General features: G+C 36.8%; 1 protein-coding gene across 3 annotated transcripts in view; it reads right to left on the bottom strand.

The window, feature by feature from the left end:
- Positions 1-7,070, bottom strand: part of si:dkey-229b18.3 — a 64,998-nt gene extending 57,928 nt beyond the window's left edge. Inside the window, exon 1 of one of the 3 annotated variants that reach the window (XR_005632544.1) lies at positions 5,649-7,070. Coding sequence is in view for 1 of the 3 variants with exons in the window: in XM_039743853.1 (XP_039599787.1) it covers positions 5,649-5,976 (328 nt within the window). In the remaining 2 variants the exon portion in view is untranslated. The remainder of the gene's footprint in view (positions 1-5,648) is intronic. The other 2 variants (XM_039743853.1, XM_039743854.1) reach the window with 2 other exon arrangements.
- Positions 7,071-16,995: the final 9,925 nt, after the last annotated feature.

Genomic DNA, 16,995 nt, shown 5'->3' with positions numbered 1-16,995 from the left:
ACACAAGGAGGTACATTTTAATCAAGGATTTTCTTTAATTGAGGTAATCAAGAAACATGATTGTTTAAAAAAGTTTAGGTTTAATATCAGTGTACATAGTACAACAAAATTTGTATTTGCACACCTCCTCAGAATAGATATACAGTGCCTATTTTACATTTCATCCAGTTTTAGATACCATATACTGCCAATAACACTGTTAATAGCCTGTTAAATAGCATTAGTGACTTAACACTCATTAACTAAATTAGTTCCTTCTTAATTTTAAACTGCTATGATACAATTCAAATCAGAAAAATTACTTGAACAACTTTCATCCAGTGTCTAAACTTTTTGCAGAAAGTTGAGCCTGATCACCTGATAAAAAAATTGTGAATTTAGAGCAGTCGTTTGTAAACTGCAGGTTTTAAGACTAACATAATAAGAATATAGCACTAGTAAGTGCAAATAAAAAAAATTAAAAAAAAAAAGACATTTAAAGAAAAACAAAATATTACTCATTTATGTCAGACTTTATTCATCCATCATATATTTCATCTTTGGACAGTTTTGAACATCTTATATTGATTAATCATCTCAAACACCAGATAGGTATACATGGTGCAGCACTATGTTGATTTAAGTCTTGCTTTCTCAAAAGACAGTATTTGGTTTCTATTGTTTGAAGTTTGATCATCTGTAGTGTGCATCAAGGCTTAGTTTTGGGGCATCCCTTGTTTTCGGTTACCCCTTTAGCAAGTAAATGAGTCAAACTATATCTTGGTAATTTGATGCTGGGGAATCATATCTTTGTCAGCATTAAGCAAAAGGCATTTTTTTTACATTAATCAAATAAAAGAGTACACATCACTTATGTTCTTGAGAAACTGTATTGGCTCACTGCAAGTTTCAGAACTGATGTAATACTTTTAGTTTTGAGGTCCTTTATGGTTTAGCCCCTATTATATTAGACTAGCCAACCCGCGGCGTACCATACGCCACATAATCAGGCCGGTTTTTTAATAATTTTTAAGCACTGGGAGAAAATTTAACATTTGCAAAATCAGTAATGTAATAAATCAGCAAGAAAAGCAACATTGTAACAATACACGGAAAGAAACAACACACAATTGTCCGTGCGGCGTAGCGAGGTGGGAGGGGGGTGTGTACAAAGTGCAGGAGCATCTAAGAAGACGCATGTATGTCGCGGATGCGAATTGTCGTATGTAGCGTGTACAGCACTTTGCTATGCTGCACGCGGTCATGCGTCGTAACCGAAATATCGTTTTTAAAGACTGCTCACTTCATTATGTTTTAACCTCAATTGTAAAGGAATGTTTTAATGATCCCATGGGATACCCCTCGCAAACAGTTTTACACGCTGCATATGGCGATTCACCTCCGCGAGAAACATGCCTCTATTAACAGTCAACGTGTAGGAGGAGGGTGAGTACAAAGGGTAGGGACGAAAACAGTGGAAGCGTATGAGTCGCACTTAGTGGCAATTCCACGGTTTGCAGCCCAAATGGGGTTTAACGGCTTACCCACGCCTAGACACACGCTCAATCTCATGCATAGTTATTTATTGAATGGTAAACACTTCTGGAAAGACACAGTTGTCTAAAACAGGTTAGTGTGAGAATACAACAGTAAGTGGATGAAAAGATGGAACTCTATACACAATAGTGAACCCGCTGCATAACAAAAGCTGTTTTAATCACATCCATCCGCGACATGATTTTTCCTAGATGGTCCTGTCGCGTCCACCCTCGCACTCGAAGCATACACACTGCCTGCTCATGTGCCCGGTCGCAAGCTGCGTCCAGCCTCGTTCTCAAAGCATACACACCGAGAATGCTCACAGAGAAACTCACAGAGAGCCGCCCACAAGCTACCTGTGTATGTGCCTCAGTCTGTCTCTGGCTCGGCTTTCTCGTGCGCTGCCTCTGTGTGAACCGGTCAGGCACAGAGAAGGTCAGCTGCTGACAGAGCGTCTCGACTGTTGCAGGGCCTGCATTGTTGAAGCAGGTGAGACGGTAATGAAAAAGAGGCATAGGGCATATTGGTTTTTAAAGACTGATTCCTTCATTGTGCTTTAACCTCAGTTTTAATGGATTGTTTTAAGGATCCCATGGGATACCCCTCGCAAACTGTTTCACACGCTGCATATGGCGATTCACCTCCAGCGAGAAACATGCCTCTATGAACAGTCAACGTAGCTCGGAGGTACATGACATTAACCTGACCTGCACTGCATGTGGCCTCTACGACAGACGAACATAAAGGACGCCATTTTTTCTGTGTCGTCGCGTCCAAGTTGGTGGGCGTGGCCCTGCAAGTTTGTCGTAGTATCCAATGGTCTTGGAGTTGGTGGGCGTGGCTCCTTCCTGTGTGCGCCATAGGTGTCTCACTTGTCGGCGGCTTAGGGAATCCACACCCCTACCGGCATGCTTTTCATGGTTGTCTTGCCTTAGTGAAAATATATATATATATATATATATATAATCTAAAACAACATCAGCATAAAACAGGATATTCGTGACTTGCCAACATACCCAAGAAATTCTCCTACACCAAGTATTTTTAGATGTAACCTGAAAACTGTTATAGTTTTGTTTCCTTGACTATATTTTAAGATATATATATCTCTCCCATGTACATGATTTTAGAAAAAGTTCATCTGGTGACAAGTCTATTGCTGTTCATAACAAGAGTATTGGCTTTACTGTGCACTAAAGTATGCTCCTCGAAATTTGGAACTAATTTCGCTGCCCAAGTTAGCAAGTAAGCTCTCCTCTCCTTGAAGCACCTCTAAAGCATCATTCACACCACAAATTTGCACAACAAATATCTTAAGTGTGACAATCACTTCTAGCACAGCTATTAATCAATTAATAAACAATAAGATTTGTGTAACTTCATTCCTAGCCCAAACCATTTTAAAATTTTAGTGTTAAGTATGCCTAGATCAGAGTTAGACTCATTTGGTCAAAAATTGTCCCATGGCTGGAGATATACAGTACATTCCAACCACCTTCTTAGCTATAACTTAATTTAATTTCAATATAAAATATTACTTTAACTTTTTTGAGCATCATCAACATGTGACATGGACTACAGTGGATTAATAACTATCTCTTAAACCTCATCCTTTCTGCCCCACCCCTTTACACAAGTGTTCTCAATTTATGGTATGCATATCACCTATAGTACCAGAGGGATGGTAAAGAAGTAGAACACAAAAAAGGCAGGACCAGCTAGCACAAGCTAAGACAGAGAGAGAGTTAGAGAAGTTGTTGCAGTCACAGCTTAAAAACAAAAATAAACAAATTGTGTTTTCAAAGCAAAAACCAGCATTAATTATTAATACATTTACACACTGATATTCATTTATTTTAATAAAATTGCTAAGACACGATAAAGTCTCAAATCAGTTGTCAATTACATCTGTGCATATGAATTAGGAAATTTAAATTACTGTGATTTTAATTACCTTTTAATACAACACCAACCAATAACACCCTAGACAAACAAATAGAGGCTTCAGATTTGTCTTGTGGTTGTAATAAACATGGTTACACTTGTGTGACCAACCAGCCATCCATCCATTGTATGACCACTGGGAGTAGGTACCTATTCCATCAGTGCTAAGGCACAAGGCAAACACTTTTGGCACTCTTTCACAAGTTTGTATTCAACAGTGAAAAAAAATGTGCAGCTCCAAATCACATTTCTCAAATACTTGTGAAGTAAATCTCTTAACCATACAATCTCAGAGTTGCACAATTAGCAGGAATTCTAAAACAAAATACTTAATAGCTGAAACTGAAAATACCACATTTCTGTGATTCACTGCATTTTTTAATCAAACTAATGTTTGCTAATATAACAACTAAAACATGCCAGTATAAAAATGGTACAGAAGCAAAAGTAACTGCAACCGATAGACGATCGGCCACATCATTGGGCAAATTGAGTATTTTTTAGCTCTAAACCAAATCCATAAACTTATAAAATAAGTAATTATTTGTGTTCAATTTCCTGGCAAACAATGCATTAGTAAATAGCCGTAAGTAATATAGTCTAATCAGTTACACGAAGCAACTTGAAAACAACTAAATAGCAGGTTTGCAGGAATTTTAAAAAAGAAAAATCTTAAATTAACAAGGTAATATTCTGGTAAGAATATATTTTATTCACAAAGTATTAAAATTGTAATCAAACTATAAAACAAGGGGGAAGTAATTTCTACATTGCACAAAAACTGTTGCCAATTTCTGATACTGTGGGATGCTGGAGAAATTCATTAAAAGAAATAAGTACAATTAAAAGCAAAAAGGCAACAATTACCCTCATACAAATCTGCCCTAAGAGAAAACCTGCAGCCGCTTTGACATTCCAGGCGCAGGTTCACTTCTCCTAAAGTTAAAACAGCACCGTAGAATAGCACTTCCTTCTAGCGTAACTTTAATATCCCAAATTGTATACTTGTGTGCTCTATAATAAGGCGTTCTATTAAATTATGCCTTGCAATGTGGCACTCTGTAAACCATGGTGTTGGTGGATAAGCAATATATTCATTTTTATCATCTTATTAACCAACATTACATTCTCAAGCCTGCTTTAATCCAAATGCATGGTTACAAGGGCGGGGCAGAGCCTATCCCTGCAGCCCTGCATAAAAGGCAGGAAAACAGCCCTGGATGAAGACTTAACATACAAATTCATACGGAGCCAGTTTGGATTTGCAGTTTTATCTAGCATGCATGAATGTCTTTGCCGGTACAGAAGGAAAAGTTTTGATTTCGTAAACTATTTCAATGAAAACAAGACCCACATACATTCAATAGTATTTCCTATACACGTACGCTTCATCATTAGCCTCAACAAATATCTCTTACTGAATCTGTACAACGATATAATCACTCTCCAACATAAAGTAGTACCTCTTTGAAATAGAGACATTAAAAATGAAACCGGCTTGCTTAACCAAAAAACTGTACAAAAACTCCCAAAAAGATGTTGAATTGCTCATCGGGAAAGACATTTAATGAGCTTCTGCGATAACAAAAATGTAAACAATTGTCATTTGTGATCAACGTGTGACCGATTCTGTTTAGTAATTCATTCGGATGATGATAAAACAAGTTTATGAACTCACTACAACAGTCAGCCAGTCCTTTGAAATACTCTCAAACTCTTCCCACGTGCATCCCGAACAGCGGACTCGAATCTGCTAAGAGGTACAAGCTAACGCGTAAAGCTGAAAAGTTCAACTTTTCCTCTCGTGTCAAAATGTTATATAGAACACGGCAAGTCCTCCAAATGTTGCTGACGGGTATCATGCACGTGTGCTAATAAAACCTATCAAGTTATGAGACAAAGCACATCAAAATTAACAGAATAACGAAACAGAACCACCTGACTGAATTAAAAAGGTATTTACAACAGGCAATTATTTTTCAACACAAATGATTCCTACAGGAGACAATCACGTAAACCTTCAAAAAATATATATACTGTATATCGTATATCTCTGAATAAAACAAAATTCTGGAAAAGCCGCCACTAGAGGCGCCCACTTGCACCGAACAGTTGACTCCTCTTGTGGTCACCAAATGCTACCTGATAACCCCGCTGCGTTGCAATTCGAGTAAAATGTGCCTCACCTTCCCACCAGTAGTTTTCAGCCACGAACCGGTAGGTGTCCTCCAAGGTGTGGTGGAGCTTGCCGTTCCTCTTCTGGTGGAAAGTGGCGATGGCACTCGAATGCCTGTCCTCGGCCAGCACTTCCCTGTAATTAATGCATCCCTTTTCCAACTTCTTGCGATACAGTACCCCGCCTATGGTTTCGAAGAAGGGCGAGGACGGACCCCCCCGCCCTGCAGTGCTGATAACAGCGGCTTCTCCGCTTTCTTGTCGTCTGTCCAGCAAATTCGTGCTTCCAAAAGTCTCATCGTTCGCATACTGTTTGTTGTAGACGCCGTCGCCGGCCATTTTCACCGGCTTCCTTGTTTACTGTATCTCGCCGCTGCTCCTTTCAGCCCCCACCTTAGAATTTCCAAAAGTATCCTTTTGCTATATCCAGGTCTTTCTGATAAGAAATATATCTTTTTATAAAAAAAGATTTTGTCACTTTCGGCAGTGGCCCCAAAAATTACCCCTGCTTCCCGGTTTCCCAGAAAAATACATTGATTTATTTTTATTTTAAAGTGATCCGTATACCAAATTTAACTTCTATTTTCTCTCTTCAGCTGTCGGCCTGCTGTCATCAAGGCGCAAGCAAAAATACCAGAGAAAAAAGCTTAAAACCTGCCCTCCGAAACATAGGTAAGGAGGGGGGGGGGTGTTCCCGTCAATTATTTATGCAATTACAATTTAAAAGGCCATCCCTTTGCAGCTAGCATTACAAACATTCCTCTCTCCCTGTAAATAAATACTTGAATCGACGCCCATATCACACGTGAAGATTCAGTTTTCTATTTGTGTTATTTTTAGCAGCTTGTTTTGGACAATCGAAGCTCAAACATATACCACCGTTTCTGAGACTTGCGTTTTGTTGCTTCATAAATGCTAGCCTTTCCAAGGGAGCCTGCGCACGCAATTAAAATTAAAAAGTATCATCTTACATTTGCACAGAAGAAAAAAAAATGAGCGCGAACTCGTTAAGTTTTTAACTCCATCCAAAGCGACGCCGGCGCCTCATCGCAGTCCACACACAAGAAATAAACTGCGCCTATGAAGATGGAGCAAAACTACAGGACTTCCACCACTCAAGAGATGATCTGATCAGCCGGGAGCGGCACGCTAGTCGCGGGACCAGCGCATTGATATGCACTTAGTCGTGCGCTTTATTCCTCAGCTGTTTTAAACTTCTCCTTTTCATTTAGTCCCCGGTACTAAATGCTGATGCCGACAGTATTCATCAAAGTGGCAGAAACGAGATGGTAATAAAAATTATTTCAAGTCGCCGCTTCTTTGCCATTACGACTCACTCCCCTCCAATGGTCAGATGATCGCGTAATCCAGTTCTTTAACTCGTAACCTTCGGCTGGTTACCAAGTGACAATCTATCCCGGTTGTACAGAACAAAAACAGTTTTCCCCACCCTCTGATATATGTGATTGGATCCGAAGTAACCAACGCTTTTGTACTCCAAAGGGATTGGTTGATGTTCACGTCAGATCACGCAATACCTTCTCAGCCTTCCAGTATTTGTTTCTAGATAGGTTGACGATTAGTGTGTCGTGTTCGCTGCGCGGGATGACAATTTGATTTTGTCTTGGAAAAGTCTAAAATGTGAAGTCTTTTTTTTCGATTTTTCAAAGTCAAATTCAAGTTCTGTAAACAGAATTACAAGATATGCTATGCAGTTATATATCTGGTTGTCGTGGTTGCGAAATACAACGCTAAAGTAGAATAATGCATTTCAGCACATAAATCAATAAAAGTCTCCAACCCGAAGGTACTTAACAAGTGTATGAAATATGAACTAACAAATCCGCAAATACATTTCAATTGACTTATGCTTATGTAAACTAAACCAGGTTAATTAAATTAAGATTTTTTTTATTAATATGTTTTTAGGCATTCTTTATACTTTATTTTAATTTTACATCCTTCATCGGTATGTAAGTTAATGTGTCACATTCTTATTATGTATAAGAAGATGCTATTGTGAACTATAGTTTGACATTTCAATTTACATGCTTGGAAAGTTTTTTTTGGACAAAATGATAACGGACATGTGTAATAATAATAAATTGTGTGTATAAACACATTATACATCCATATGGGCATTCTCCCTTGTTTGCTTTTATTGACCCTATGATGGAGAAAATCATTACTAAAAACAGATGAATTAAAGTATACAAAACACTGATACTTCAAATCAAAATATATTATGTACATAATATGTGCCTTCTTGTAAGGTATTTTCATGTTGTGAAGCAGTGTACAATTATTTTTAAAGAATGAATATGCTGTGGTAAACATTTGACTTTCTATTCAGTAAATATAATGCTAATGTAAGGCCAAAGATATCCAAGGGAGAAATCTTACCTAGTGTACAGATAGAATGTTAATAGACAATACACGATTTGCTAGAGCATATAGAAATATCTGAGTGTCCACAGGAGAGAGACAAAAAAGAAAGAAAATGCAAGATTCTTACCAAGCCTTTTCACTCTATCAGGCACAATTAAGGGTAATAAAAACATAAACTTTAAAACACTATTAACTGAACTTTAGTACACAGTGCTTTCTACCTTCACCCATGAATACTTAAAAGACCTAACTTACCATTACTCCTCTATGTTTTCTGCATGTTTAGGTCAGTTTTAAAGCATGCATATGCTTAATGTATTTTTGCAATGGAGTATAAATTAAATTCTTAAGAATTTTTTAAATGTTCATTAACATTTTCTTTATTGATATGTATGATAGTATAAAATTGATAAAAACTGTCCTGTGGTTAAAATCTGCATGCAAGATATACCTATCTGTCTTTTATAGAATAAGTTTTTAATATTCTGGCAACTTGTGAAATATTTTAGCAGACTTCGTCTGTAGTATTTCAAAAGCGTGAACACTGTTTTCTGCATAAAAACACCAGAAACATTCATTTTTACATTTGCTGTAGAAAAAGCCACTGGTTTTAGACTTAATAATGTTGTCAAATGACAGGAAGTAACTAAACTACGCTGAAGCACAAATAAAGGCAAAATTGGCAAACATAACAAGATCCTCTTTGAATATAAACTTAGCCTATAGAAAAGCACAAAAAAGAAAAGGAAGACAAGGATGTACTAATTATGAGCAAACTTGCTTACAACCAATAGCTTAGAATCCATGTTTAGTATATAGTGTTCACCTCAACCATGCTCTTCCAAAAATAATATAATTCCATGTAGCATAGTAATATACAAACTCATTCAATATATCTTACAAGGAAGCAATCTTGGAGTAGTAAACATGATAGTATATTAGAGTAAATGGATGGCATGGCTTTACACAACTGTAGAATCAGTATAAATACAGTTAGGTTAGAAGTTTAAAAAAATAGAAACTATAGCTGCAGATGTATCTGATCACAATACAAGAAAGAAAAAGGTGACTTTTTAATAGTGATTTAAATCTGATCACAACTGGGGCTTGTCAAATAGACATGAGTTCAATGTTCCAAAGAGTAACAGCTTCCGAGCTAATTGAGTCTTCAGCAATAGCTGTATAACCAGTTTTTTTGATTTAGTAAGATGCCACTGTCAGAAGATATAAGATGACCTGTAAGTCAGTGATGTACCATGCATAACCCTCTAGAAACAATGATACCTTCAGCATCTGATTGTGTTATCTTCAAGAAGAGACCATTCCCCCCATATTTGCTTCATAAAAATGCATTCTTACCTGATTAGTAAATGTTATTTCCTTCATAGAGTCTTGATTTTTGATCATTAATAATTAATTTCAAAATCCAAAACTCACACACCATATGTTAAAAACTACTGCCATATTATCCTTAAATTGTTGAAGAATATATATATATATATATATATATATATATATATATATATACTAGCGACTGGGAGCTACAAATTCTGTTTGTGAAATCCATACTTTCTCTACAAAGAATTATTTGTTTTTTTAAGTCCTTGAAATGAATTTCTTATCATGGCACTGACTTGTGCTTAAAATAGACCTTTTCAGTCGATGTAATGAAGAGCTTCCTGTTTAAACAGGGCTGCGAGACGTGAACTCAGCTCTTCACTGCACCTGTTTTTTTCTGGAAAACAAATTTTTAAAACAAACCGTATTTTACAACTCTAATCAGAGTCGGAGTAATAATTATGTTGGCGTGGTCATTTTAGATCTGAGATCGGCTAAAATTTAAACAATGACCATTGTTAATACCCAGCCGTCATTACTCAGTTTGCCAATAAATGTCAGAAGGACGAATGCCCAAACCAAACTGCCCAAAGATAGATTTCGACGTACCAAGCAAATGGCGATACGTACTAAATTACTTATGGTTCTGGAGCTGCCGAAGGGTTTAAGTCAGTCGACGATGTTAGTCCTGGAAAGTACGCCCAACCAAACCAACATTCCAAAAACCAACCAAACTTACTGTTATCTGCTCGAACCAACACCAACTTACTATACTCGGCCATCCAGCGGCGTCACTGAAGCATTCAAACATTCTTAGCCAATCAAGCAATACTGCATCCGCGTTTGCCACGTTATGTTCTAACTACAGAGGAAGAGTCCCATTGCATGGTTCTAACTTGTACTGAGTCAAGGTATTGACACGAACACCATACATACGGATAGTATCAAATTATATATAAGGATAGGGTTAGGGTTCATATATATATATAAATGAACATTTTTTAATCAGAGTATAGCATCAAGTCAATGAAACTTCTGGGATATTGATCTGGTCAGTTAAGTAGCAGAAGGGGTTATTAATCAGTTTCAGCTGCTTTAGTGTTAATGAAATTAGCAATAGGTGCATGGGGGGGGACAATGAGACAACCCCCAAAACAGGAATGGTTTAACAGGTGGAGGCCATTGACATTTTTCTCTCCTCATCTTTTCTGACTGCTTTTTCACTGGTTTTGCATTTGACTATGGTCAGTGTCGCTACTGTTAGCATGAGGCGATACCTGGACCCTACAGAGGTTGCACAGGTAGTCCAACTTCTCTGGGATGGCACATCAATATTTGCCATTGCCAGAAGGTTTGCTGTGTCTCCCAGCACAGTCTCAAGGACATGGAAGAGATTCCAGGAGACAGGCAGTTATTCTAGGAGAGTGGGACAGGGCCGTAGAAGATCCTTAACCCATTAGCAGGAACGGTATCTAATCTTTTGGGCAAGGAGAAACAGGATGAGCACTGCCAGAGCCCTTCTAAATGTCCTCCAGTAGGCCACTGGTGTGAATGTGAATGTCTCTGACCAAACAGTCAGACATCTAGTGGGCCCTGTGCTCACTGCCCAGAACTGTGGAGCTTGAGTGGCATTTGCCATAGAATACCAGAATTGGCAGGTCCACCACTGGCACCCTGTGCTTTTCACAGATGAGAACAGGTTCACCTTGAGCACATGTGACAGATGTGACAGGGTTCGGAGAAGCCATGGACAACATTATGCTGCCTGTAGCATCGTTCAGCATGACTGGTTTGGTTGTGGGTCAGTGATGGTCTGGGGAGGCAAATCCATAGAAGGACGCACAGACCTCTACAGGCAAGACAACGGCACCTTGACTGCCAATAGAACACCTCTGGGACATTATGTTTCGGTCCATCCGACGCCGCCAGATTGCACCTCAGACTATACAGGAGCTCGGTGATCCCCTGGTCCAGATCTGGGAGGAGATCCCCCCAGGACACCATCCCTTGTCTCATTAGGAACATGCCAGGCATGCATACAAGCACGTGGGGGCCATACAAAGTACTGAGTATGACTAGCTTGCCGCATCATTTTTTCACTTTGATTTTCAGGGTGTCTTTGAATTCAGCCCTCTGTAGGTTGTTAATTTTCATTTTCATCAAATGATGTGGCATACTTTCGTTCCTAACACATTACCCAGTCAATATCAGTATATCTGATGTGTTCCTTTAATTTTTTGAGCAGTTTATATATATATATATATATATATATATATATATATATATATATATATATATATATATATATATATATATATATATATATATATATATATATATATAAACTATAATATTTATGTGTTAGTTTGAGCAGACTGAGCTACAGTTTATTTCCAATTAATATTCCAGCACACAAGTCCTGCTGTGAACATTTACCTTTAACTGTTTTACTATACTTCACATATCTAGGGTTGTAATGACATATTGGCTTAAAGATCTATACTTAATGGAAAGACTAATCTCATTTCAATGCTTTTCTGCCTGCAGGCTGATCCTTGTCATGGAATACCAACACCAATTCTTCCTGTCTTAAGCCTTCCTTTTCACTCTGGTACCACCATGATTTTAAGGTTTTAGAAGGTGCAGACTTCAAATTATACACACATTTTCGTCTTTCATTTGCATTTTGATGATGTGATTAGTTTTAATCATTATTTTGTTTACATTTTTGGGCCATCAATTTGTCTCATTTCTTATTGCAGTCACTAACTTTTTTGTGTATTTTCAAGAAGTTGTGGGTTAAAGACATTTCCCAGCCATATCATATGTGTCAAATTGTTTCTTTTATTGTCCTTTCCTCTTTTATTCCTCCTAGCACTTCCTCATTACTCAGTATTTCTATCTATCTTAGTATCTGATGTCCTTATTATAAAAGTCTGCCCTCCATTAAGCAAAACACTTCACATTAGGCATTTTGCTATTTGCTTATTCCGTTATTTATCCAATCAACTGGTGAGCAGGTCTTTTCTTTTGTTGAATGTGTCTTTGGCCTTTGCAATTATTGATTTAACTTCTTTCTCAGAATAGCCACCCTCTATGTTTATGTTCTATTTCTGTTAACTCTGACTCGCTGTCCATAATATCTGTTCTGTCTAGTGTTCTCATAACTTTTGTCTTTTTTACGCTGATTTTCACACCATAGTTCTCCATTGAGACATTGAGAGTCCAATATGGTTTGTAGCCCTTTTCTTGTGCTTACTACATTATTATTGTTTGGTCATCTATGAATTTGATATTTTTCATAATTTGTCTACAAACATTTATTCCTGAATTTATCATTTTTAGTGCTTCTCTCTCAATTACTTTCTAAGAAACATTGAAAAGCCATTGTGCTGTAAGATTGCCTTATATGACTCCTCTCACAATGACACAAGGGTCTGTTGTTTCTTCACCATGTCTCACCAATGAGGTCCTATCATTTACAGTGCTGATATCAGTCTTCGATCTTTCTAGTCTAGTCCTAAATACATTCATCAGTTTGATCCAATTTACTTTGTCATAACCAACGAAGCAGAAAATGACACATTGCTCATGACCAATATTACACTCATTGATGATACTCAATTCAGATATTTTATATTGTATATTATATATACACAGTGCATCCGGAAAGTATTCACAGCGCATCACTTTTTCCACATTTTGTTATGTTACAGCCTTATTCCACAATGGATTAAATTAATTTTTTTTCCCTCAGAATTCTACACATAACACCCCATAATGACAATGTGAAAAACGTTTACTTGAGGTTTTTGCAAATTTATGAAAAATAAAAAAACTGAGAAATAATATAACAATAATATATAATGTTTTATATTATTTATTATATACTATATATATTATATTCAGATATACATTTCTTTTCCATCCAGTTTATTCCTAGCATTTCCAGCGTTTGAGGTGAAATTCCACACACTGTTTCTAGCTTACTTTCCTCCAGATGTTTCATAGCTTGAGTCACAACTTGTTGTAACAATTCTGGTTCTAACTGGTCTCTATCAACCACTTCTTTATTTTCCAAGCTGATTTCTTGAGGGCTTTTTTATCCTTTCTCTCAATCACCAATCTCTGTCAGTAATTCCCCTTTATGAGTTTCAGTTTCTAGTCTTTGTTTCTTTTGTCCTTTGCTGACCTTTTGGTGAAAAACATCAGTTCTTCCAGATCTATTTAACTATTCAGGTATTTTACAATTGCCTTCCCTTCACCCGGTCTCTGTCCTCACATTTAATTTTTCACTTTCTATAATCATCCATTTTTCCTACCATTGACTTTGTGACTCAGAGTTTCTTTGCTTTTTTATCCTCTCTTCTGTTGTTTTCTTGCACATTTTCCAGTTGTGATTGATTCCAATTCAACCATTTCTATTTCACATTATCTATAAGCCATCTATTTCTTAGTAGCCCTTCTGTTACTCCTTAAATAAATTCTCTGCACTCTGCATCTTTCAGTCTTTCAATGTATCTTCTTCAGCTTCAGTTTCAATGTTACTGCTATTTAAAACTAGGTTATGGTGTGTATTGACATCTGCACCAGAAAAGGAGCTGTCTTTCTACACTTAGTTTCGATGCCTATGTAACCAATTTGAAATCTTCTGACATCACCAGGAGTGTCCTTCCTGTTTTCTTGGTAAAAGTATGCGTTCTAGAGACAGAGCTGATTTCTCTTACAAAACTGTACCACTTCACTAGAGTCTCTTTTTTGGCAAACACTGCTTTGAACTTTACTATTACAATTATTTAGTCTTTTCCTTTTAATTTCTCAACTTGTTCATAATTAGCCTCCTCTTCTTCCTTGTTGTGGTCTGTTATTGTCACATAGACTTCTGTTACCACCGTGTCTTTTGAGTGTTCCTGTAGTCAAAGAATTGTCTCTCTATCACGTTTTCTGACACACTTTTTAGCAGTCTTGTCTAGTATCAAAGTCACTTCCTTCTGGGATTCCTGTCCTCCTAAGTAGATAATTTTGTGATCATCACATAAAATGAAAATGAACTAACTTTGATCATTCCTGTGATTTTCATCCTATTTCTCCCTATTTTCTTTAAAATATTGTCCACATTTTTATTATGTAATAAACTTATATCATTCCATATAATCTTTTTTTTTTTATTTCAGGAGTTTTGCATGTTAACAACATGGAAGGCCTTACTACCTCTTCTGACAGACACAGCATTATACACTGTATTGATGTTGTTAATGTTGTTCCTGGACATTTGAGGTTTCCATTTTTTTTGTACTTGACCAGGAAGTATACTGTGGTTTCCTGTTGCCCTCCTCAGGGTCTTTTTCTTGAGTCACCAACTCTTATCACTGAATGGTCAGTGATGTTTCACATAAGCACCAACATTTGATGGTTCTTGTGTTTAATTCCCCACGGCATTTAGCTAACTGCATCACCAGAGGATTTCTTAGGGAAGCTGATTTAGTTGCTACCTCTCCAATCATGTGGCAGGTTGTACTGTGTTAATGTTACCAGTAGCAGGGAGCAGGCAAAAATGTACCTGGCCTGACCAAAGTAATCTTATTAGCTGGACTCTATCGATATTTATGGATATGGATATATATTTTTTTAAGTTTTATTAATTTTATTGCAATCCATACAAATCAATCAATTTTTTACAAAAAGTAAAACTGAGTTAAGAACAAATCGATCCCCAGCCCTGAGAGAGAGATGAAGGCAAACAGCGTAAAATTTAAGGCTTGTAAACATACCTAAATTAATACATTTGATAAGCCAATGGAGATGGAATTAGCCAGAAAAATTAACATCATTATAATTAATATCTTTCAAAATGTCTTAACTTTATTAAAAAGTAATTAATTTAAACCAATAACTTTCTTTATAAGGAAGTGAAAAGTTCCTAGTTAAAAAGTATTCCTTCAGAGAAAAAAAGCATAAGTAACCAGAGTTCTACCTCATTCCAGTGTTAGAACTATGAGATGGATGTCTACATTTTAAGGCTTAAGTCCAGAACTCACACCTGCATGGATGCGTATCTAAAGAAGATCATGTACTGCATCTTCTTTGTATAATCTACTGTTTGTGCCAGCGTCTAAAAACATACTGTAGTTATATTTCAGTGATTCAACACTCACTGAGGATCTTGCTATCAGAGCAGGCAATACCTGAATGCAGAAATGTTACTATCAATTGTACATTTACAAACTAAGTATACTTTTATTCTCTTTATACAATGCAATGTATTCAATATATTAGAGCTTTTTTGCAGTGGGTCCTTTAGAAACTTTAATATCAGTAAGATATTTTTGTTTCCTTTTGACAGCATTGCTACAAATATAATTTTGCACCAAAACATTGTTTTTCATTTTACTTTATTGACTTTGGTCAAAAGAACGTTACTGAGTTTCCTCATCTGCCCCCTGCATCACCTATGGTGGCTTTACTACATAGTAGTCCACTGATAAAATAACTTTCTAAAGACCATTGTAATCTATAATACAACTCTTGATAATCTAAAACAGCACTATGAAGAGGTCCTTACAGTTAGGTTTTCTAACAATGAATTAAAGTTAACCGTAGATAAAATATATTTTCAGACACTATTTAATTTAGCTTAAAACTGTACAGTACATACATTTCTCAAGACTTAAACTCAAACATTTACGCTAAGCTAGATCTTACTAGTGAGAAATATTTTTTATTCACTTCATCATCATATGTTTTGGCTATATTCTCTATTTAAACCCTACTTGGCTATAATTTTAAACCACTTATCTGACAATCTTGGAGCACCATAAATCCTCATCTTTTATGGCAAATTTTTCAAGTAAACTGAGATGAAAGAACACAACGTGATGACTTCTCTGTCATGATAACATACATAACGTCCTCTAACAGCACCCAGGTATACTGTCAGGGTTGCACTTCCAAGTTCCAAATCCCACATATCTTTGCAGGGTGTCCAAACTGGAACACCACAAGAGGACCTCTGCCACCTGTATATGGGAGATGGAACTGCTCCTGGCATTCAGCTTCTGCTAGTCCATCATTTATGTGACTCTGACTGGGCAAGAAGCTGTTTCCTTGTCCAGCCATCATTCTTGCCTGTCCTTCCACTGTGGCCTCCCATGAATGGCATAAATTTATCCTCCATCCAGGCCAGGATGCCTGTCCTTCCTCTATAGCACTTACAGCATACAGCATATATATAATGCAAAGTTGACTGACTCACTTACTGAGCAACAAAAATACTATGTCCCATTAATTAAAAGCTTTAATTTGGCAGGATGGTGCTTCAAGGTGACTAGGTATCTGTTTGAAAAAAGACATTTTAATTTATCAATATTTAGGGGTAACCCCATTAGCCCCCACACTAAATACCCCAAATCTTAAAAAATGCCTGACAGATTTGATTGAGATTTGATGATATTATAGAAAAAAGACATTTATCCACCATATGTTTTTTATTTGCCACTATTTGTGTGACAGGCGCTTTAACAGCTGCACAGCTCTTCTAAACTGCTGCAGGGTTGGGAAGTGATTAAGCTGTATGGCAGTTCAAAAGGGAACATAGTACAGCTTAGAGAGAACATAATAATAATAAAATAATAA

Source organism: Polypterus senegalus, chromosome 2 (assembly GCF_016835505.1).
Source record: "Polypterus senegalus isolate Bchr_013 chromosome 2, ASM1683550v1, whole genome shotgun sequence".
Lineage (NCBI taxonomy): Eukaryota > Metazoa > Chordata > Cladistia > Polypteriformes > Polypteridae > Polypterus > Polypterus senegalus.
Note: the sequence above shows the minus strand (reverse complement) of the source record. Positions and strands in the feature narration are given on the sequence as shown.